This window comes from Centruroides vittatus, unplaced genomic scaffold (assembly GCF_030686945.1).
Source record: "Centruroides vittatus isolate TY-2023 unplaced genomic scaffold, ASM3068694v2 contig_82, whole genome shotgun sequence".
In the NCBI taxonomy this organism is placed as follows: domain Eukaryota; kingdom Metazoa; phylum Arthropoda; class Arachnida; order Scorpiones; family Buthidae; genus Centruroides; species Centruroides vittatus.
Genome location: NW_027122533.1, coordinates 108389 through 134625, shown reverse-complemented (window position 1 = coordinate 134625; position 26237 = coordinate 108389). Strand labels below are relative to the sequence as shown.

General features: G+C 31.9%; 1 protein-coding gene across 1 annotated transcript in view; it reads right to left on the bottom strand.

The window, feature by feature from the left end:
* LOC136982322 (ATP-binding cassette subfamily C member 4-like) overlaps positions 1-25673 on the bottom strand; it is a 67623-nt gene extending 41950 nt beyond the window's left edge. The window contains exons 1-4 of the mRNA XM_067278798.1: positions 25577-25673; positions 20788-20898; positions 20172-20277; positions 1842-2060 (exon numbers count right to left, since the gene is read on the bottom strand). Coding sequence (XP_067134899.1) covers positions 1842-2060; positions 20172-20277; positions 20788-20898; positions 25577-25641 — 501 coding nt within the window. The 5' untranslated portion in view covers positions 25642-25673. The remainder of the gene's footprint in view (positions 1-1841; positions 2061-20171; positions 20278-20787; positions 20899-25576) is intronic.
* Between the last annotated feature and the right edge of the window lie 564 nt (positions 25674-26237).

Below are 26237 nucleotides of genomic sequence, written 5' to 3'. Positions count from 1 at the left end.
AATGGGAACAAATGACTAATCTTAACACCCCCAGTCCCCAATTGATTCCGATTTTCGACTCTCTACTGTAGTTATTCATTTTTATTACAGAAAACTTTTCACTGATGATAAAATTAAAAGAAACATTTCAATTAACCGAAAATTACGCCAGATCGTGATTTTTTGGCAAGTACCGAGTCACCAATGTCTTTGATTAATGCAATTTTCATATATGCAATGGTGTCGAGAAATTAATTAACTGAGTTAAAAAAAGACAGAGACAGACAAATAAAAGTGGTATTTTATAAGTCTACAATTTTTCAAATTATAACTCAATAAGTACCCATCAAACATAGGTAGTCGGTGATGGGTCAAAAGGGCCACGTGCAGTTTTCTGAGTTTTATTCGTGTTAGTAACACTTAAATTGGACCAGCTTTACTTGAAAGTCTTATCGTAATGCGTATTCTTCGACAGATCACTCACATGTGTTGTAATCAAATAAACCAAATCACTTCTAATAATATTTCTATGAACACAATATTTACAAAGATATACAGTAGACACGGGTTCATATAACACGGATTCGTATAAAACGGCTAAAAAATTGCGATCGTGTTCGTATGACACGTTAAAAGAGACTCCTATAACACGGTAAAACGTCATTGCTGACTCGAGTCCAACAGGATTAATCGAATCTGGACCAATAGCAGCTATTGTACAAACCATTAAGTTTAAACGAGCACTGGACCTACTAAAACACATTTATTATTCAACGGCCATAAAAATTATATTTTAATTAATGATGTCTCCAAAGTTAAGTTATTTTTCTGTGAAAAATTCGCTGATCAGGAAACACGCTCCCACAGTTCGATGAGCCGCTCCACGAAGAAAGTAAGCTTAAGCAATGGCATCGTCAAACAGTGCGCACTCAATAAGTAATCTTACAATTTTTTGTTTATAGCATAGTTTATATGGATTATTCCCAAAAAATTATACGTGATTTGGAAATTTTGAGTCAAATTAGTTTAGAATCGATTAATTTTATGGAATAAAACCTTTCAAACAGCCATAGCCTCTAAACTGCACACGTGGCAGGCTGTGATTGGCTCCTGTATTTAAGTGACTCGTACAACACGGATTCATATAACACGGAACGTATCTACCGTGTTATAGGGGGTGTACTGTACTTCCACGTATAGATCTTTCAAATGTTAAGGTTAACAACTCATATCATGTGCAGGTCCATTACAACCTATTCATCACGAATAACTTATCAAATATTAATAGTAAACCAGTTTTAATTAGTAGTCATCGATCATAGTCTCTTCCAGGATAAGGTCAATGACTTCTTTTGATCGAATTACTTTGACCCTTTTCCACAACACTCCTTTCCATCGGACGAGTGATATAGTGGCATTCTGATAGGAACATTATTTAATACAAGGTTACCATCCTGCAGCAAATATGTTTTAAGCGGTTTTCGAGGGTGCCGAATCTCAATATTTGGTCTTTTTTTCCGAAGTTTGTTTGGTTGTGAGATTACCATTTGATATTCGACTGTGAATTTTAGTTTCTTACAGTCAACATTAGAAAAAATTATGATAACCAAAACATGTTACTGTAACATGTTAATAAACGAGCAATATTTTTAAAAATATGCATTCATTTTTTCACAATTTTTTTTTCAACTTACTTGGCAATTTTCTTACAGAAACACAACTAAAGCTATGGATTGCTGGAAGCATTTCTTTTACAAATACTTTGCTTTTATTTTTAATTTCTTCGATCATTTACTAAAAATACACTAACGTAAAAAGGAGTATAAATCTAATGCTTATAATCCAATATATTTGCTACTCACCTTTCTATATATAAGAGTGCAGAAAGCTATCTTTAATTTCATTGCATAGAATTCTGTTATAAACGCACTAATATTTACAGTACAGAAATAAATCGCAGTTACAGCAAAGTATCCTACAACTGTAACATAAACGTTGTAGTCATTCCATTCCTCGCTGTTCTCAAAATAATTGATTATTAATCCTATGAAGTATGCCTGACCTCCAACTACTGCAGTTTCCTGCAAATAAACATAAATATCAGATATTTCATTTATTTTAGTACAAGAAAGTAGTAATGATTGGATACACTTTGGGGTATACAGTATTTTATTTTCAGTTATGAAAATTTTAAATTGCTATTTTTTACAAGTAAAAAGAAATTTACATAAAAATAACAAAATATTCTTTACTTTTTAAATCTTATAACAGCAATATTTAATTATAATTAAATATATTAAAGATTACATATCTGAAAATCTGCCAAAATTTTTATCACATTTAAATTTTAATAATTTTAAATATTATGAAAAACAATTTTCAGATGCGAATTTTAATTCTAAACTTAAATTTAGTAAATTTAAAATAGATTTAAATTATGTAAATTTTACAGAAAATTTTTCCATTTATCTAAAGTACTGTACATAGTGAATTGCAATATTTTTATTTGTCTCCAGACTATACTGGCAAGTCACTCTTAGACGTAAAAGATATAATTAATGATGATCCAGATAAAGATGTAGTAAAAGAATTATATAATTTAATATCATTAATTTGTACGGTACCATCTACCTGGGCATCTGTTGAGTGCAATTTTACAACAATGAAACAAATTCATGCATTGGCAAGGAACATCGGTCAGAGGAAAGATTGTTATCACTGGCTTTGCTTGACGATAAAAAAAAAGCTTTTAAATACAGTAGAGCGTCGATAAGTGGAACCAATTGGGGACTGGGGTCCTTCCAGTTAATGATTTGTTCCAGTTTCCGACTTTGTACGAAAAAATACATTAACCTGTCCGATGTTCAAATTTTTCTCCGTTGCGTATTGCTTCCTGTTGAATTTTTCTCCGTTGCGTGTCGCTTCGTGTTAAATTTTCGTCGATTTTAAGCCTAACGAAAATTTTTATAATAATCATCGAGGCTATCGTATCGTTAAAAATTATTTCTGCATTTTGTACAAACAAAATAAATATATTAAAGAATATAAAAAAAACATGAAAATTATACTTTAGAAGTAAATTTAGTATCAAAAACATTTGATTCAGCACGAAACAGTCTGACTGAAAATCGTTCCACTTTCCGGCCATTCCACTTACCGACGTTCCACTTATCGACGCTCTACTGTACTATGATGGAAACAATGACAAGCGATTTTAATGATAAAGTAATTACTGACTTGGTGAAAAAAATTGCCTAATAGAGTTAGTTTATTAAAAAAATGATCAAATCAAGTTCTTATATCTTTGTTTCGAGTCTATTATCTATTTTAGAATTAAAATAAATACAGTATACTGTTTATTTTTGTCATTTTCAGTATTTGTATGTAACTTTTATGGTAACAGCTTCCCTAACATCAAATGTCACCGCACGCTACTGGTGTATTTAATTGGGGATACTGTAGATTGCTCCCAGTGGAATTTCAAGACTTTGAGTTTCCACTAGGTGGCACTGCTTGTTTTTTTTGTTCAAGAACTACCGTGAATCAATAACTGGTGTAGGTAAACACTTGGCATTTACATTTACATTTAATAAAAGAGTAAGTAGAGCTATCTGTATTTTGTAACAGACTTTGCTCTCTGAGAAATTGAAAGAAAAGGCATGAGATAGGAAAATGTGAAAAAGAAGGAGTGGGAGGCCCAAGGGCGCGTGCATCGTATTTATTAATAAAAACAATAGGGTGCAAATAGAATACAATAAAATATCAAAATATACAATTGACAAAAGGTGGAAAGCCTACTAAAACAAGAGGTAGGCCTTCGTACGAACATATAACTTGTAGAGAGTCACCAATTTCGAAATACCAGGTACCAAACGAAGCTTACAATTAGTATGCAAGAAACACAAATAACATTATCTATATATACAATACTGTGGCAAGTGGTTATTTTCCACGGAACCGGTGTTCAACAAGGGCTCTGCTCTGGTAGTCCATGAACACTAAGGTATAGTTTCATTGCTGTAAGTATTACATTAAGCCTTAGTTTTGTACACAAAATTTTTAAGTTTTTGCCACACTTCCTTGTTATTGAAGATATCTTTGGGGTCAGCTGGCCAATTTAGTCCATTTGTGATACACTTTCTTATGAGAGAAAGTCTCTCATTTTCGAAGTTTGGACAGTAGTAAAGGAAATGATCCGAATCGCCCTCACTTGTATTATCACAATCACACGTGCTTGTTGTTTGTATGCCGACACGGTTGAGGTACGCAGCAAAGTTGCCATGCCCTGTGAGGCACTGTGTCGTCTCGGCGTCTGGGGTGTAGTGTCGATTAGTAAGACGTGAGTTTATGGATGGAATAAAAGCGTATGTCTTCTTACCTGTTTGCACCATGTCCCATTCCTGTTGCTACATGTTGTTTCCTAGTTTTGTGAGTTAGTTTTGAGCTAAGTCTGAGATATTTTCATAAAGGTTGGTTCACCATTTAGCTGGCATGCCTTTTTTGCTAATTTATCTGCGAGGTCATTCCCGGAATGTCCTTGGTGAGTGGGTATCCAGTTAAATTGGATTTTTCTCATTCTCACAAATTCGTTTGCCGCTTTGATGTGGTCGAGTGAGAGGCCTGTATGCTTTTTCCTGTTCTTAAGGATATTCAAAGATGTTTGACTGTCTGTGTAGAATTCTATAGAGCCTTTATACATATGAATGTTGTCCTGGATGTGCTTAATTACTTTAACTATTGCCCACTGCTCTGCTTGAATGTTTGTACAATGTGGGGCTATTTTAAGGTAAGCCTGGTATCTTGTCTTACCCTATCTGTTCATTACCATAATTCCTGCACCCGCGCCTTTCTCACTTGTCGACCCATCCGTGAATATTCTCCATGTCGCCCCAATATTAGTACTCTGCTCGAAGGTAAGGTTGAGTGTGTATTTTTGCTCATCATGTGGATGGCTGTAGTTTTCTGTTGACGTTGTCGTTATGTCCAGTCCGTGGTTTTGAATGTAGTTTGTGATGTCCAATATTTTTCTGTCAGTGTCTTCCTTATCCTTATCGGGAACGTTTTTGCTGGTCTGTGTCATGTTAATGCCTTTAATAAAAAGCCATCTCCAGGTCGTGGCTCTGCCCTCAATATAAATGGGTAAGATACCGGCTAGCACTAACAGGGCACTGGTGGGTGCCATCTGGTATGCCTTGCAGATTGGAATGGCAAATTTTCTCTGTGCTGAGAGAAGTCGTCGTCTTACATGTGTTTTATCCAATGCCTCATGCCACACCAGAATGGCATACAGTATTGCAGGTTCCAAGGCAGCTTTATATATGATTTTCCTGTTTCTGGAGTTTATGCCCCAGTGCTTGCCTGTTATCCATTTTAGGGCATGTGCCTGTTGAATTAATTTCTGACAGATCATTGTGACATGGTGTTGCCAGTTTAGTCTCTTATTGAAAAATATGTCTAGATACTTTAGCTCTCGTTTCACTTTTACTTTTTTGTCTCCTATGTATATGCATATTGTCCGTTGTAGCCAACTACCTTTATTTGGTCTAGTTCCTACGAGTGCTCGACATTTATCATAATTAATTGGCTGCTTGTTCTTATGGCTCCATTCGTAAATATATTGTAATGATTATTCGTTTGTTCTGCCAATTTGTCAGAATTTCTATGTGCTACCATTAGTAGCAAATCATCGGCGAAGGCTTGTAGCATTGCATCTTCGGTGGAGTCAAATGAATTAAGGATGTCGTCAAACACCAGGTTCCAGAACCTGGGTCCGCATCTGGAACCATGGGGGCACCCTCTCTCAATCTGTCTACTGATATTAATATTTCCAGATTAAAAAACAACTTTTCAATCTGTTAAGTAACTTCGGGTGAGGTTGTATATATTCATTGGACATTTAGTTTCCTTCAGTCTGCTAAGGACCTTCGGCCACCATAGGTGGTCAAAGGCCTTGCGGAAATCAATGCTGACTATAACTGCATGTTTATTCTTTTCCCATGCACTCTTAACCTCTTAACAGTGAAGGACGAAAATAGTCGTCCAAGGCGATCGAGTGGCAGTGGTGAAGGACGACTATAGTCGTTAAAAAATTCTTATAAAATACCTGGACCATTTCGTGAAGTCGTAGAATTTTCACGAGTAGTTGGGTTCTCCAACTTTGTTTTGGAATATATTTTAGTTCTCGGGAAATTACAATAAAAGAAAGAAAATTAAAATAAATATGAAATTTTAGACGGCCATTTATCGACATAAATCGAATTTAAATCTCCCGCCGTCATCTGATTGGTTAAAAAAATTAATATTTTTAATTGGCTCGCGTCAGAAAAAAGTAGGTGGGACTTCTGTAAATGATGCTATCAGGAGTGCACCGATGCGACCGGAAAAAGTAAACAGCCTACGTCATTAGTCTAACGGTCCTTGTCTGACCTAATTTTCGTAGAATCAACATTGGAGTAAGCTGTAGTAAAACGTAGTAGTTTATAGTAAAACGGTCTTCTCTAATATTCATAGTACTTTGTAAAGCTCGGATTTCAATTTAATAAGTATTATTTAGTTCAGAAACATTATAAATACATCATTAAGTAGGAGAATAACGAAAAACTTTATTTTTTAGTATAATACAATTTACAAAATCGAAAGTTCGTATATCGTAATATTATAAAAAAACTACATCGAAACATACAAAGTCACCTAATTTACTTAAATTCAGTTCATTATACAACTGTAGATACTCTTGCCTTCCTCAGTTTCCTCAAACAAAATTCGAAAACTTCAATTAATCCTATAAATATTTAAGCGCCATTACTATTCGAATTAACTGTAATTACAAATATAACTGAAAAATATTTTCGACATAAACCCTAGGCAATAATTATCAAAATAAAATTCTTCAAGTATAAATTTTCCTGATCGAGTAATATGTAATAATAGTTTTATCTATTAGTCTTGCCATATTCTACTTTCTATGTTCACATCCATTTAGTTTCATGTAATTACACTTTAAATGTAAAAAAATCTACCAACAAATTAGTTTGCTAATAAAGGGACTACTTGCTAATTAAAGTTTGTATTCTTCTTTGACGTAGTTCTACGTTTTAGCACTAAATTGGTAGACATGTCTAAATAACACGCTTATAAACACTAAAAACCATAAATGTCTCGAAACTAGAACTACATAATTATATGCACAAATAAATTAGTAAACCTATAATACATGCCTTCATTTACATCCAAACAAAGATCAGTTCTCGCAAATTGTCAAAAAATAAATTATTTTCAACTTTTCTTTCTGTAAAGTAGCATATTCTGAAAAACAAGTTCTATATTCAGAGTAAAATTTCCACCTTTTATCCGTTAAAAACAACGCAAAATCTATGAATCCACGTAATAAAAATTTATCGCAGTGAACTTCGAAAAAACAAGAAACACAGAAACACCAAACCGCACGCTATTAAATTTTCCCGCCAATTGATTAATATAGTGATGCTCCTGTAAAAATTTTATCACATGACGAAAAGTTTTAGAATAAATGCTAAAAGTTTTAAAAAATTATTTCATGAAATTCGATGAATTTAATTAATACACAATAACTAAATCTGTTTAATAAAGGTTAATAATTTACTACTATAATTATGCAAATTAGATATAAAAAAGATCGCTGCGCAAATTCTCCCGCCAACTATACGTCATGGAAAAACTTACGATGTCAATGCGATTGAAGCTTTCCCACTAAACACTGACAATTTTATATAATTATTTAATTAATCCAGTCAAATTTAAATAATATAAAATGTCTAGATCTGTTTAATAAAGATTATCACAAATATTATTACAAATATGCAAATTAGATATGAGATATGTCACTAGGAAATCTCCTGCCAAGATAAAAATAGCTTTCGGTCACGTGTTCACCAAGAAATATGTTTAAAATTTAATTTTTCAGCTTACATAAACCGTACAATAAATGAGTATTTCTTCGAAAGAAGTCGATATACACGAATAAATAATAATTATTTAATAATGCTTTTATCCATTTTAAATTGATATTGTAAAAATTAAGCCATTTAATCTGTGTGGCTTTTATAATTTAGAGTTTCCGAGTATTTTACTGTGAAATTCAATTTAGTAAACAGAAACAAAGTTAGGTTATTAAGTATAAACAGCACAATACAATAATTTATACGTAAGTTGAGTGTAAATACAGAAAAAAATCGAATTATATCAAAGATGGGAGAAACAAGCTTACATCCCCAGAACAGAGCTTATAATTCGTTGTTATTTTCAGCCTGTTTCTACTTCGACTGTTTTTTGTTGGTAAAAAGTTAATGTTTTAAGATGTTCTTAGTGAAGAAACATAAAAGTATCGAAATATAATATTCACACACACAAAAATATTCATGTATGTCGACATTAGAAATTTGAAATCAATTATAGAATGTCCTGGATAGAGATATCGTGTGATTGTCTGTTTCTTCTGTCTTATTTTGTTTTTCTACGTGAAAATAAGATATCTTTTATAACTATTGATAATATAAACATTTTGTTTCTTTATATATTACCTTCAATTACAGCTGCAAACTTTAACACATGGAGCATGTGAGAAAGTATTATTGTATAGATTATTACATTTTTATGAATACACCTGAGACTCGTGACAATATAGGCCTATATTAACCTACTTTAAGTGTCAATATTTTATTTAGAATCATTTTAAACGTTATTATTACATCAAATTATGAAATGGAATGTTCCAAGTATAGGAGTAAGAGGGAGGGGAAAGAAGCCATGCGTGGGGAAAAAATGAGTTTTTATCTAAATTATAATAAAATTTACTTATATTTACGATAAATATCGATAATTTTCTTTTGGAGAAATGTATCTTGATAAAATTAATTATCTATATGAATGAAACTTTCAATAATACATTAGTTACAATGACTGACGTTCCTTTCTTACCCTTTCTGTAGTATGTCTTATTATTAAACATAGTTTCCTAGATTATAGCATAATAATGTGTAAAAAAAAAGGAAAATTCTGTTAATTTGTAAACGCAGATACTATCACATAACAAGCATACTGTATCCTCTGTATATTTAAAGTCAGTTATTCGCGATTGAATTTTTCTAGATAAGCCTGTTTAATCCGTAATTTATTTGACAGAAAGAAATTGTTTATGGCCGTATTTCATTTATATAATGTTTTTTTCGTGATATTATTTCTAATATCGGAAAAAAATATACATTTCTAATATGGACATACATCAATATTTTTAATTCTGAATATTATATTTCGATACTTTTATCTTTCTTCACTAAGAACAAAGTACTTTTATTTTGAAAAATTAACTTTTTCCCAAGATAAAACAGTCGAAGTGGGAACCAGGCTGAAAATGACAATGAGTATATGAGCTCTGTTCGAGGGATGTCAGCTTATTCGTCCCATCTTTGATATAATTCGTTTTTTTCTGTATTTACACTCAATTCACGTAAAAATTATTCTATTGTCCTGTTTATAATTAATAGCTTGTCTTTGTTTCTGTTTACTGAATGGAATTTCACAGTAAAATATTCGGAAACTAAATTATAAAAGCCAAACAAATTAAATAGCTTAATTTTTACAATATCCACTTAAAATGGATAAAAGCATTATTACATATTTATTATTTATTCGTGCATATCGACTTCTTTCGAAGAAATAATCATTTATTGTAAAGTTTTTATAAGCTGAAAATTATTCTGTTGTCTTTGATGAAATTTGTTACAGTTTACTAATTTTTACAGAAACATTAAATTTTAAACGAGGACATTAGTTAAAATTTATTAATTTGTACACAAACATTAAACTTTTAGACATATTTCTTCGTATTTCTTGGTGATCACGTGACCGAAAGCTATTTTTATCTTGGCGGGAAGTTTTCCCACAGTGATCTTTGTCATATCTAATTTGCATATTAGTGATAGTACATTACTAATCTTTATTAAACAGATCTAGACATTTTATATTATTTAAATTTGACTGGATTAGTAAAATAATTATATAAAAATTTTCACTATTTTGCAAGAAAACTTCAATCCAGATGACGTAAGAGTCATCCATGGTTCGCAAGAGAATTTGCGCGATGATCTTTTTTATATCTAATTTGCATAATTATAATGGAAAATTATTAATCTTTATTAAACAGATTTAGTTATTGTGTATTAATTAAATTCATCGGTTTTTGTGAAAGAATTCTTTAAAACTTTTAGCGTTTATTTAGAAACTTTTTGTCACCTGATGACATTGGACAAGAGCATTTTCGTTTTGTCTATTGTATATGATCAGATTCGTGAAGTGCGGTTTAATGCTTCTGTGTTTCTCGTTTTTTCGAAGTTCACTGCGATAATTTTTTATTACGTGGATTCATACATTTTGCGTTGATTGCAATGGATATTTAAAGGCGTAAAGTTTACTGTGAATTAGTTCTAAATTCAGAAAGAAAGTTGAAAATAATTTATTTTTTCGACAATTTGCGAGAACTGACCTTTGGATATTACATATGGATATAAATGAAGGTATGTATTATTGGGCTACTAATTTATTTGTGTTTATGTGTATTGTTGTACTGTAACTTAGTTTGTTTTACTATGTTAGAGAAAGTAGGTCACACATTGGATTTCTGACATAAAACTGTCTGCTTTTTCAGAGTGAAGCGGACCCTCTCAGTGAAGTGTGTTTTAGGGAAGTTATGCTTTTATTTCTGATGCATGCCAATGATGAAAATTGTTTTTAAAATTAAATATCGGTCAATGACGATAACATATGTTATAAATGTGAAGATGAATATAAAAATATTTCTACATTTTTTGTTGTTTCTTAAAAATTAATTTATTCAAATTTATTATATGTCAAGTAAGTTTATTTACAAAATGCTAATATTTTAATCCGCTTTAATATTTCGGTGTAAATTTGAACAACGAATTTTAAAATTTTAAATAAAAGATATACTGAAATTTTCTTTTATTTACAATGATTACGTCACTTCTACAGAATGTAGAACACGAGACGACCTTCACCCACATTTCAGTCTGGGGGGAAAGGCCGCCAGTCGTCGTAGTTGTAAACGTAACAACCTTTACGTCATCTATTGTTGTGGATGAAATTCGTTAACTGTCAATTACATTTTCTTGAATTTGATTCGCAAGTTGGAAAAAATCGTCATTACTTAAATGCCTAAAACTTTAAAAAATTATATAAAATTGAAAATAAATTCAAAACTTTTGGAAAAATCGTAACGGATGGAAAATCAAAAAAGAATTTATTATAAATTTTTTTTAAAAAATTTTGCAAAAAATTACCGCGAAAAAAATTCATATATAAAAATATTATATGACAATAAAGAACGATTTTTTCTTTACTAGACGTAACTGTTTAAAATTTTTTTTTCCTAAACGGAAACGAGAAAAACGCGTGGGAAAATTCTTAAAAAATTTCCCACGCTTTAGCTCCACAACTAAGTGGAAGTGCTACGGCTGACTGTTCCACTGTTAAGAGGTTAATGCACCTGTGAATAATTTTATCGCATAAAGAAAAGTTTTTGAATAAAAGCTAAAAGTTTTTAAAAATTCTTTCATAAAATCCGATGAATTTAATTAATACACAATAACTAAATCTGTTTAATAAAGATTAATAATTTTCCATTATAATTATGCAAATTACATATAAAAAAGATCATCGCGCAAATTCTCTTGCGAACCATGTATGACTCTTACGTCATCTGGATTGAAGTTTTTTGCAAAATAGTGAAAATTTTTATATAATTATTTTACTAATCCAGTCAAATTTAAATAATATAAAATGTCTAGATCTGTTTAATAAAGATTAGTAATGTACTATCATTAATATGCAAATTTGATATGACAAAGATCACTGTGGAAAAATTCCCGCCAAGATAAAAATAGCTTTCGGTCACCTGATCACCAAGAAATACGAAGAAATATGTCTAAAATTTAATGTTTGTGTACAAATTAATAAATTTTAACTGATGTCCTCGTTTAAAATTTAATGTTTCTGTAAAAATTAGTAAACTGTAACAAATTTCATCAAAGACAACAGAATAATTTTCAGCTTATAAAAACTTTACAATAAATGATTATTTCTTCGAAAGAAGTCGATATGCACGAATAAATAATAAATATGTAATAATGCTTTTATCCATTTTAAGTGGATATTGTAAAAATTAAGCTATTTAATTTGTTTGGCTTTTATAATTTAGTTTCCGAATATTTTACTGTGAAATTCCATTCAGTAAACAGAAACAAAGACAAGCTATTAATTATAAACAGGACAATAGAATAATTTTTACGTGAATTGAGTGTAAATACAGAAAAAAACGAATTATATCAAAGATGGGACGAATAAGCTGACATCCCTCGAACAGAGCTCATATACTCATTGTCATTTTCAGCCTGGTTCCCACTTCGACTGTTTTATCTTGGGAAAAAGTTAATTTTTCAAAATAAAAGTACTTTGTTCTTAGTGAAGAAAGATAAAAGTATCGAAATATAATATTCAGAATTAAAAATATTGATGTATGTCCATATTAGAAATGTATATTTTTTTCCGATATTAGAAATAATATCACGAGAAAAACATTATATAAATGAAATACGGCCATAAACAATTTCTTTCTGTCAAATAAATTACGGATTAAACAGGCTTATCTAGAAAAATTCAATCGCGAATAACTGACTTTAAATATACAGAGGATACAGTATGCTTGTTATGTGATAGTATCTGCGTTTACAAATTAACAGAATTTTCCTTTTTTTTACACATTATTATGCTATAATCTAGGAAACTATGTTTAATAATAAGACATACTACAGAAAGGGTAAGAAAGGAACGTCAGTCATTGTAACTAATGTATTATTGAAAGTTTCATTCATATAGATAATTAATTTTATCAAGATACATTTCTCCAAAAGAAAATTATCGATATTTATCGTAAATATAAGTAAATTTTATTATAATTTAGATAAAAACTCATTTTTTCCCCACGCATGGCTTCTTTCCCCTCCCTCTTACTCCTATACTTGGAACATTCCATTTCATAATTTGATGTAATAATAACGTTTAAAATGATTCTAAATAAAATATTGACACTTAAAGTAGGTTAATATAGGCCTATATTGTCACGAGTCTCAGGTGTATTCATAAAAATGTAATAATCTATACAATAATACTTTCTCACATGCTCCATGTGTTAAAGTTTGCAGCTGTAATTGAAGGTAATATATAAAGAAACAAAATGTTTATATTATCAATAGTTATAAAAGATATCTTATTTTCACGTAGAAAAACAAAATAAGACAGAAGAAACAGACAATCACACGATATCTCTATCCAGGACATTCTATAATTGATTTCAAATTTCTAATGTCGACATACATGAATATTTTTGTGTGTGTGAATATTATATTTCGATACTTTTATGTTTCTTCACTAAGAACATCTTAAAACATTAACTTTTTACCAACAAAAAACAGTCGAAGTAGAAACAGGCTGAAAATAACAACGAATTATAAGCTCTGTTCTGGGGATGTAAGCTTGTTTCTCCCATCTTTGATATAATTCGATTTTTTTCTGTATTTACACTCAACTTACGTATAAATTATTGTATTGTGCTGTTTATACTTAATAACCTAACTTTGTTTCTGTTTACTAAATTGAATTTCACAGTAAAATACTCGGAAACTCTAAATTATAAAAGCCACACAGATTAAATGGCTTAATTTTTACAATATCAATTTAAAATGGATAAAAGCATTATTAAATAATTATTATTTATTCGTGTATATCGACTTCTTTCGAAGAAATACTCATTTATTGTACGGTTTATGTAAGCTGAAAAATTAAATTTTAAACATATTTCTTGGTGAACACGTGACCGAAAGCTATTTTTATCTTGGCGGAAGATTTCCTAGTGACCTATCTCATATCTAATTTGCATATTTGTAATAATATTTGTGATAATCTTTATTAAACAGATCTAGACATTTTATATTATTTAAATTTGACTGGATTAATTAAATAATTATATAAAATTGTCAGTGTTTAGTGGGAAAGCTTCAATCGCATTGACATCGTAAGTTTTTCCATGACGTATAGTTGGCGGGAGAATTTGCGCAGCGATCTTTTTTATATCTAATTTGCATAATTATAGTAGTAAATTATTAACCTTTATTAAACAGATTTAGTTATTGTGTATTAATTAAATTCATCGAATTTCATGAAATAATTTTTTAAAACTTTTAGCATTTATTCTAAAACTTTTCGTCATGTGATAAAATTTTTACAGGAGCATCACTATATTAATCAATTGGCGGGAAAATTTAATAGCGTGCGGTTTGGTGTTTCTGTGTTTCTCGTTTTTTCGAAGTTCACTGCGATAAATTTTTATTACGTGGATTCATAGATTTTGCGTTGTTTTTAACGGATAAAAGGTGGAAATTTTACTCTGAATATAGAACTTGTTTTTCAGAATATGCTACTTTACAGAAAGAAAAGTTGAAAATAATTTATTTTTTGACAATTTGCGAGAACTGATCTTTGTTTGGATGTAAATGAAGGCATGTATTATAGGTTTACTAATTTATTTGTGCATATAATTATGTAGTTCTAGTTTCGAGACATTTATGGTTTTTAGTGTTTATAAGCGTGTTATTTAGACATGTCTACCAATTTAGTGCTAAAACGTAGAACTACGTCAAAGAAGAATACAAACTTTAATTAGCAAGTAGTCCCTTTATTAGCAAACTAATTTGTTGGTAGATTTTTTTACATTTAAAGTGTAATTACATGAAACTAAATGGATGTGAACATAGAAAGTAGAATATGGCAAGACTAATAGATAAAACTATTATTACATATTACTCGATCAGAAAAATTTATACTTGAAGAATTTTGTTTTGATAATTATTGCCTAGGGTTTATGTCGAAAATATTTTTCAGTTATATTTGTAATTACAGTTAATTCGAATAGTAATGGCGCTTAAATATTTATAGAATTAATTGAAGTTTTCGAATTTTGTTTTGAGGAAACTGAGGAAGGCAAGAGTATCTACAGTTGTATAATGAACTGAATTTAAGTAAATTAGGTGACTTTGTATGTTTCGATGTAGTTTTTTATAATATTACGATATACGAACTTTCGATTTTGTAAATTGTATTATACTAAAAAATAAAGTTTTTCGTTATTCTCCTACTTAATGATGTATTTATAATGTTTCTGAACTAAATAATACTTATTAAATTGAAATCCGAGCTTTACAAAGTACTATGAATATTAGAGAAGACCGTTTTACTATAAACTACTACGTTTTACTACAGCTTACTCCAATGTTGATTCTACGAAAATTAGGTCAGACAAGGACCGTTAGACTAATGACGTAGGCTGTTTACTTTTTCCGGTCGCATCGGTGCACTCCCGATAGCGTCATTTACAGAAGTCACACCTACTTTTTTCTGACGCGAGCCAATTAGGAATATTAATTTTTTTAACCAATCAGATGACGGCGGGAGATTTAAATTCGATTTATGTCGATAGATGGCCGTCTAAAATTTCATATTTATTTTAATTTTCTTTCTTTTATTGTAATTTCTCGAGAACTAAAAAATATTCCAAAACAAAGTTGGAGAACCCAACTACTCGTGAAAATTCTACGACTTCACGAAATGGTCCAGGTATTTTATAAGAATTTTTTAACGACTATAGTCGTCCTTCACCACTGCCACTCGATCGCCTTGGACGACTATTTTCGTCCTTCACTGTTAAGAGGTTAATGACTTTAAGAAAGTCAAGTAGATTGTCCAGATTTGGCCTCTGGCCCAAAACCTTTGCCAGACTTGCATTTCAAAAATACTGTTTTCGCAACCTCTCAAAGACAGAGCAATTGCACAGTATGTGTTTTACACTAAGAGGGCAATTGCAATACTGGCATACTGACTGGTCATCACCCTTCAAAAGGTATTGATGAGTCAGTCGAATATGTCCAATTCTCTAACGTATAAGAATAACCTCAGATCTCCTGCCATAGGGTTTCTTGTGTCCAATTTTCTATCATAGGTTTTATCTCGTGTAATTTATTGTGGACTTGTGCATTCCACACATTTTGCCATCTCAACTCCAGTCGTTTTTTAACAACTAGCTTCAAATCACCTTCTTTGATAAACATTCTATGCTGAGGACTTGCTTACTTCGCAGCTGCATCAGCTTCTTTATTTCCCCTATACTCACGTGGCCTGGGACCCAACAAAATTTTATAGAGAAAGTAATCGAAATAATATAGCAAATCAGTTTACGAATTTTAATCACTATGGAGTGAGAACTAGGTTCACACAAGATCAAAGCCTAAAGTGCACTAACTGAATCACTGTAAATCACGCAGAAACGACCTTTTCTGATTACATAATTTAGGGCTAAATAAATAGCCTGCAACTCCGCAGTAAAAATGAAAGAATTCAGTGCTATTAGTTCTGCCACAATTTCATTCTGGCAAACAAAGGCTGAGCCAACATAGTCATCCGATTTAAATCCAACGGTGTACATAGGAATTCAATTTCTGTCACGATGTTGCATTTTTGCGAAGTGCTCTCTATAGACGTAGCTTGGTGTGCTTTCTTTAGGGAACTGCTATAAGTTTTAAATCAACACTTATCACTGGAGTTAACCAAGGTGAAATACTATTAATCTCAACCTGTGAGATGTTGTTTGTGTCCAGGTCAATCGTGCTGCTTACATTCTCCATTCTTATGTCGAATGTAGGAACACTACTTAGGCGACTCAAATAATCTTTTCAGCTGAGTATCTGAACAATCAGCTGAAAGTTTATTCTGAGATCTCTGTTTAATGTAATAAAAAGAAACAACTGTCTTCTCCTAAGAGATAGTGGAGGCTCATAAGCATCCACGTACAGTACAAGCTTTGAACAGCAGAAGTTCGAAACGCACCAGCGCACAAGCGCAATGCTTGATGGTGAATTGGATTCAGCATCCGAAGAGTAGATTCTCGCGCAGAGCCATACACAATGAATCCATAGTCAAGCTTAGAGAGAGCAAGGGCTCTATATATTCTGAGCATTGAACATTCATCTGCTCCCCAGGATGAGCAGCATAATACCTTTAAAAGGTTCACAGCGTTTAAACATCTACTCTTCAAATTGCGCAAGTGTGGCAAAAACGTCAATTTATGGCCAAACACAACACCAAGAAACTTAGCTTTGTAGAGTTGACCATTGGGATTTTAACCCCATTTAGGTGAATTTTAGGATCCAGGTGCAAACCACGCCTTCGTCGAAAGTGGATGCACGAAGTCTTCTCTGCATTAAGAGTAAAACCATTGGTCTTGGACCAATTGTCTATGCGATTTAAAGAGGTGTGCAGTTGTCTCTCAATAAAACTCATGTTACTAGACTGGCAGGAGACCGGAAAGTCATCCACATACAGAGAGTGTTTTACACTGGGAGGGAGAAACTTAGCTATGCTGTTAATTTTAATTAGGAACAGAATTACACTCAAAATAGAACCTTGAGGAACATGCTCTTCTTGTGTGAAAAGCCTAAATAAAGTGTTGCTCATCCTGACTTGAAATATTCGATTCTGTAGGAAGTTTTTTATAAAAATTGGCAAATTACCCTGCAATCCGAATTCATGCAGATCACGGAGTATCCTATAGCGCCAGCAGCAATCGTAGGCCTTCTCTATATCAAAGAACAGAGACACTAAGTGCTGTCGTCTAACAAACGCTTTGCATATGGATGTTTCAAGGGTTACTAAATTGTCCGTGGTCATATCTCATGTACATGGATGACATAAAACTTTATGCATTCACACAAAAACAACTTCATCAACTCTTACAAATCACACATTCGTACACCAAGGACATACAAATGGACTTTGGCCTAGACAAATGCAAAACACTTCACATAGACAAAGGAATCCTGAAGAAAGAAAATTTTGCACTTGGAAATGCAAACGTTCTTGAATTCATGGAAGAAGGCGAAGTTCTACAAGTATTTAGGACTCCAACAAGCCAAACTAACAGAACATGCACAAATAAAGCAAAGATTATTTAAAGATAAATAAATAACAACTTACTCGTTACAAAGCTATACATCCACCAAAGCCGAATTATCGGACTAGAGTTGGCTATAATAAATAATTAATAAGACAATTTGGCACTAGAGCTTGGCGTTAGGCACCATTTCTTACTAAACTTAATAATTAATAAGTTTAGTAAAGAGATGGCGCCTAACGCCAAGCTCTAGTGCCAAATTGTCTTATTAATTATTTATTATAGCCAACTCTAGCCCGATAATTCGGCTTTGGTGGATGTATAGCTTTGTAACGGGTTAGTTGTTATTTATTTATATTTATACGCCTTGCCGGGGTTGCGATGGCCGGTTGAGTGCCTTGGGAGGACGTGGGCACTTGATGTGTCCCCAGCCGGCATTGTAATGGCCGTTGATGGTCGTCGTGTTAGCTTATATATACTGGAGGAGGCGATCGGACCGAAGGTCCAGGTAGCGTAACTGGTAACGTGTCTGCACAGATAGCAGAAGTTGCGGGTTCGAGTCCTGCTTCGGGCTGATTTCTTTTCCTCCAGTTCCATATTATTAAAATTATTTATTTAATTTAATTATAATTATTAAGTTTAGTAAGAGATGGCGCCTAACGCCAAGCTCTAGTGCCAAATTGTCTTATTAATTATTTATTATAGCCAACTCTAGCCCGATAATTCGGCTTTGGTGGATGTATAGATTATTTAAAGAATACCAAAGTAGGTTAAATGCTATTCTCGGAACAGAGTTAAATGCAAAACACACAGTTAAAGCAATAAACACATATGTCATCCCAGTACTCACATATTCTTTTGGAGTTATATATTGGACTCACACAGATCTTGAGCAACTCCAAAGGAAAACAAGAACAACACTTACTAAGCATAAACAATATCACACTAAAACCGCCACAGAAAGATTAACCCTTCCATGTAAAGATGGCGTACGTGTCCTGATTGACATAGTTATCCTTCACTACAAACAAGTACAGTCCTGCGAGAGTTATTCCACAGAAAACAAGAAACATCACAGTTACATATAGCAGTAACTCTAGCAGGCTTAAATAACATGCCATTAAACTTACATTCATGTTGTACAGACACAACACAACATATAAAAAGCATAGACACCGTTAAGCAATCGTGGGCTCGAAAGGCACTCAATGGCAGGCACCCTTACTACCTGGCCCAGGATTTTGTTGGCAAAACTGAGTCAAACAGCTGGTTAGCTCGGGGATGCCTCTTCGGGGAGACCGAAGGATTCATGATCGCCATACAGGATCAGGTCATAAATACTAAACACTACAGAAAACATATACTCAAAGATACAACACTCACGAATGACACATGCAGAAAATGTCACGTCATGTCAGAAACTACACAACACATCACTGCTGGTTGCAAGCTCTTGGCACAGACAGATTATTTACATTAACATAATCAAGTAGCAAATATAATACACCAAGAGCTTGCAAAGAAATACAAATTAGTAGATATCGATGAACCATACTATAAATACATTCCACGAACAGTATTGGAAAACAACATGCACGAATATACGAGAGACATAATCACAGATAAAACATTTTTTCTCACTCGTTGACAAACACAATAACATCACATACATTATAGAGATATCCTTTCCAAACAGTCACAATATACAAAACACTTTAATTGAAAAAATTAGCAAGTACACAGAACTCACCCAGGAAATAAGGCATCTGTGGAGGATGAATAGGGTGCTTATTGTACCTGTCGTTCTGTTCTGTACAGGTGTGGTACCACACACACTACACAAAAGCCTGAGAGCATTATAATTGTATATAAATACATACATCACACTACAGAAGGCCACTATATTGAATACATGTCATATTGTTAGGAAATTCCTGAATACAGACACACACACTGACACACCTATTTAATTTTTGTTTTGTTTTGGTTTCTATATCTTGACTTTAGTCCGGTATAATACACAGTCACCAGTGTCAACCGAGTGTAACCCACTAAATTTTAAAACTAAAAATAAAATACACCCAAATTATAGCGAATCACTAATCTTTCGACCTGTTTCATATCAGTTGTCATAATACAGTACCTGAATGAGTGCAAGTAATATGATTATTAAGTATTTCCAACCAACAAAACGCAATGAAGCTTTCAGTATGCTGGAATTCCTCTTCTCCAATTCCTTGTTCCATTCTCTGAAAACAAAAAACTTCGATTAAGAATAAAATTTCAGAAAAATATTTGAATCAATGTTATGCAATTTTTGTAAAGCTATGTATAATGCTTTTAAAACTGTCATTTTATTTTGGAAATACAATAAAACATTATAAATGCTACTCGTAAAAATATCGAGTGTTCAGTAATAACAAGGTCTGCTAGTGTTCTCCTAACGAGAATGCATTTAGACACGTGATACGCTAAAGATTCCGTGCCACAATCAAAACAACAGTGAGAAGTGCTTCCGAGCTCGTTATCACACGACAGAAGATTAATATAATGTTAAATACTAAGCTAAGTATTTCACAAGTAACAATAACTAATTAATACGTAATGATGACTAAAATAAATAAAACAGCTTTAGCTTCTTTTTTTGTTTGTTTGTTTGTTTGTTTAATTTGTTTAAACTTAACGAAATCGTAAATCTTGCTGAAAGTATTAGGGAAATAGTAACTGAAATATCGTTTTTCACAAGTACAGTTACTTACTTCTGAAACTGATCCCCAAGACACTCGGAAGTATGATATTTAGAAGTTTCGTACAAATCTTCTTCTTTTAAAACTCTCTTTCTTCCTTCGATTATTATGGGGAATATCCAACTGTAAAATAAATTATTTATTTAATATTCTTGTTTACCATAAGTTTTCTTGTACTGACTGGCACGAAATTGCTATGATTGTACTTAACTTACAACACAATGAACATTATCCATCAATACAAATCATTTATCTTAATCACAGTAATCGTTTATTAATTACGAATTCCAAAAAACATTTTAGCCAAAACAGCATTTTGCTTGTTATATATCTTTACTAACTACCACCATTACAAACGCCTCTCATACATTTTATACAACAATAACCTGCATTTGTTAATACGTATGTACTTGATAAAATAACGAGGTTGGGGCCGAAGTTTTCAACGCGAAAACGTATACGTCGGACGTTCGGCGCCACTTTTCTGTAAACCTAGAAGTTTGACAATGGTCTTCGGAAAGTCAGTGGAATCATACTCGATATTCCAGAAGCCATTGTCAAACTTCTAAGTTTACAGAGAAGTGGCGCCGAACGTCCGACGTATACGTTTTCGGGTTGAAAACTTCGGCCTCAATCTCGCTAATGTTTTCCGAAGAACTGCAATTTCGAACTTTTTACTGTTTATTTCTTATGCACTTACTTAATGTTTAGTGACATTTTTTGACGGATTCTAAAGGAAACAAATTACACATTCAACAACGAACACTGCAGAAATACAGCTACGATAATTGAAAAGATGAAAGCAAATCTACAACGAGTTGCATAACTTTTCCGGGTTTTATGAGATTTTGTTATAACGATTTAATATATTTTTAATTATTACGAAATAGCAAAAGGCTTAATTTTGAGGGATGTGTTGAGTCTTACAAAACACTATAAAAGCTAAAAACGGTAGTAACACTATAAAAGTACTATATATTTCATTAAGTCTGGCCCTGGCGACATATATCCGTGATTCTCCATTTCTCTATCTTTCACTATCAAAATTGAATAGCATCAATATCCCTTATATACAAGCTGCTGTGCCAAATTTCTTTTCATTATTTGTACCCATCTTGAGATATTAAACGAAATAGACGCCACACACACACACACACACACACACACACAAACAAACAAACAAACACAAACATACACACCAACATACAAATATATATATATCCACAAAATTACTTTGTCGTTTTCTCGATTCTTTCGTGTTCAGGGCATCTGAAGATGTGGATTTTTCAAAAAACTCGGAGTGTCAAATTTGACACGGTTCCATTATTTTCCCGTGTTATCATTCACAACAGCCAGGAAAGTAAAAGGTTCTATCGTTACAATTAAATATTTATCTTTAAATAAGTCACGTGCATCAAAGTTTGACAGGTTGAAACATTAAATTTAGAAATTTTGTCATAAGCCCCCTAACTATAGCTGTATTTATTAGGCAAATTAATTTAATTTGAATTAGTTTAATTAAATACAATCGTCAATCAAAGTGATCATTAAAAAGAACGAGTAATTATTTATTGTGACATAAGAAATTGCGGCTCAGCATTGTGATTATCTTATTTTTAATATGTTTAATTTAAAATATATGCACTCCGCCTCAAATTAGTTGTGGCTTATTACTGTAGTACATCATACTTTTCTTTTAAAAATAGAGTCGTGTCTGTCATAGGTCTAAGAACTTACGAAGGAAAATTTTTGAATTAAAAACGTATAATGTATACTTTTAAATTTCATTTCTCGGTTCGTATTATTTGAAAACACCATACTCTTATTTTCGCTAAACGTGAAATGATGTCACGATTTTTAATTTCGTTTTACAAGTTTTAAACGTGAGGTATGATAATAGAATAATGCTAATGCTAATGAGCAGTAAAATAATAAAATAAGAATATTACACATAAAACAACAAAACTAAACTAGAATTCTAAAGTTTCGAACCTAAACGTGTATCGCCAATACGAGGAAACATAAATTTGCAATGTTGGTCGGCCGGTTGGCCTTCTTGTGTCTGTTCGTCTCTTCTTCCTTAATCTCGAGAATGGAGTTATACAGATGAAAGCCGAGACACCATATGGAAAACGTAGGTACGGAAGAACCCAATCAATTATAAAAGAACTGCAGATTGGCATCGAAAGTATCTTTATAGTTATTTCATTTTTAAAAAATTATCCTAAAGATGTTAGACAGATGACCGGCACGATTCCATTGTTAGAGGAAAAGTATGACGTACAGAGGCAAACCACTACTAATTTTATGTATATATTATAAATTAAATAAATTAAAAATATGATTTTAAAAAAATTGCAGCCCCACATTGTGACCACGTCGTAATAAGAAATTGCTCGTTTTTAATGAATCGTTCCGAACAACACGTTTCATTACAATGCCTAAACGGTATTTCAGAGATTCTGTCTCAAATGTCAAAATTGTCGTTTCAGTCTACCGAAAAAAGATTAAAGTGAAAAAGTCATCCCATAAAATTTTCAAAATGTTCTCTCGATAGTTAAGAAATCCCCAATTTACGTTCAAAATCTTATGCAACTGCATCTTGCTGCCATCGTCCTTTCAACAAACTGAAAGCGTCTATTTCGGTGCTCGATATTCAAGATGGCAGCCACCGCCAGGGTCGTGAAAGTTCTATTTTTCGTCAAAAACATTGAATTTAATGTATTTGTTGATAAATATACCCGAATAAATTAAAATTCGGTTATTAAATTAATGGAATATTTTAACACACTAGTATATTTACGTAAGACATCACATAACTTGTTTCAGTTGTTAAAATGTAGTTTTAGGATTGATTTAGTTATTTGAAACTTCTACGGAAATTTAAAAAGTCTTTATTTCTTGTTTTCCTTTAGAAATATTCTTTTCTCGTTAAGCTGTTCTCGTTAAATAAGTTTAAAAATACGTTTAAGGTAACGTGGTAGCCAACCTCGTTCGCTATTTTTTTGTTATTTTTTAACCATCTCTCTGGCAGTTAGCGTTTGTGTTCTGTCGAAAAGGCCAACGGTTCCGTCACTTCCGTCACATCTCACCGAAGTGAGGCCGAGATTTTGAACACGCCCATTGCACAGAATTGCTTCAGTTTTCGAGGTCACTTCCCAACCTTTTTGCAGTGCCGCATGACGTTACGAAATCTCCAGGTGTGTGATGCGCGAGAAACACGACATAATGCTGTTTTTCCCAAAGTGTCATTTGCAAGTCAATTTCACGATGAATGTCGAAACGAGCCGACTAGGCTTTTTATTGCCACTTTCATAAAAATATTGCCAAGTAGCGAATTTGGCGCTACTCAGTGCGACTCCTATTTATATACAGTATATTAAAAGAAAGAGAGAAGATTATATAGTAATACTAGTAGAAAGATTACGCGAACAACGAAAATAAATAAATTACCGATTAAGTGAATAAATTCGATGCCTTAAATATAACTTTGAATTGTTATTGGTCAAAAATAATTTACTGGATATTCTAGATCTATAATCGAATATTTTTGAGATAAAAATAACGTATATTTAACTGATAACTCTACATAATAAAATAACTCGTATTTAAATTGCCACGTGTTATGAACGATATTTAAGTTTTGCAGCATGTACTTTTAACAACCGAATTTTTATCAGAAATAATCCAACAAGAACATTACAGGAAAAACGTTAATTATAAAGCTATACATCCACAAGAGCCGAATTATCGGGCTACAGTTGGCTATAATAAATAAATAATTAATAAGACAATTTGGCACTAGAGCTTGGCGTTAAATATAAAGAATATTTTATTTCGTTCATGCATTGCGTCATTGTTAGTAATTTTTACGAGCAATTATTTATTGTGACATCGTCATAATGCCGAGCTGCAATTTTTAATCGTATTTAAATTTATTTCATTTAAAACATATTCTCTCCACTCGAATTCGTACTATCTTGCCCCTACATATCATACTTTTCCGTTAGCAGTTGAGTTGCACCAGTCATCTATTTATTGATAACCTCTGTCAGGGAATTGATTTCAATTGATGTAACGTGACTTCTGGTTCAAACTGAAAGTTAATCGGGGTCTACTGTCCTTGCGGTGTTCAAACCCTGTCTCGGCGTTAACCTGACTCACCCCGTCTTCGAGATTAAGGAAAGACTGTAAAACGAACAGATGACAGTGGAAATTTATGTGTGTACAAATTTTTCAAATTGTAGCCAATAAATCTTTATGTCAGGCAGATACAAATACAAGTATGTAAATATTTTTTCACCAAGTATAATACTGAGTATTTATGCGATAACTTCACCTCATGAGCTACACAAAACGATCAGTACATTGTTTAGTATTAATATAAACCATAAAATTTTTTAATACTTGAAATGATAACTTTACGTAACTGATCAAATTAACTTTTTAATTATATTTTGAGTAATATATTAGGTTAAACGAAAAAAAACACGCATTGAATACAAAGTACATCGCGTGTTTGATAAACAAAATAATTTTAGTTAAATCTTTTACATTTATCTCAAGAATCTATAAAACCATATCAATATATACTGTATGTTTTGAAGTCTCGTGCACACGGGAAGATTTGCTGTTTTCTCTTTTAAAAGCGGAAATTTAAATGTAACAATAATATAAAATTTGTATATACACCTGTATTGTAACATAAAATGACAGTATGAAAATATTAGGGATTTCGTTTTAAAAAATTACCATAAAAACAACATAGTAATTATTTATATTATAAAATAATATTACATACCAGAAAAATATACGAGAGAAAACACCAACTGTGTCAAATGGGTTACTTTTCTCTTTCCTCTTCATTCTCTATTAATTTCTCTCATCTATAATTTTCTATACAGTACATCGCGTCTGTAGTATTACTCATCAAATCTACAATTCTATCAGATAACATATAATATTTATTTTAAAGTGTAAAGGTTTAGCATGTTATTTGTGTTCAGGAAACCTTGAAGTTTCGTCAAGATATAAAAAACATTAAAATTATCTTTTAAGAAAGATATAAATCGGTCAATGAATAATTTAAACTTAAAATTCTTTTATATATAACTAATACACTACAAAAATTTGCAAAGGAAATTTTATCTGAAGATTGATAAATATATAAAAATTAATCACTTTTTATAGTAAAAAATTCAGCGACGAATTTCTTAACTTTTCGGGAAAAAAGCATTAAAATATATTGTAACGTAAAGTTAAAATTCTGTGCCGCACTATCTGATATGAGATAGTGTTAAAGTAACTGTTATATTATTATTTATTATAATATGACAACAAGCTTAATTTTAAGAATAGAAATGGGTTTTTATTAAACAAATCGTAAATGCTAACAATGAGAAAATCTTGATTAATCTGACCCACTCGAGATAAGACACGACATTTCTTATCTTCCCACCCCT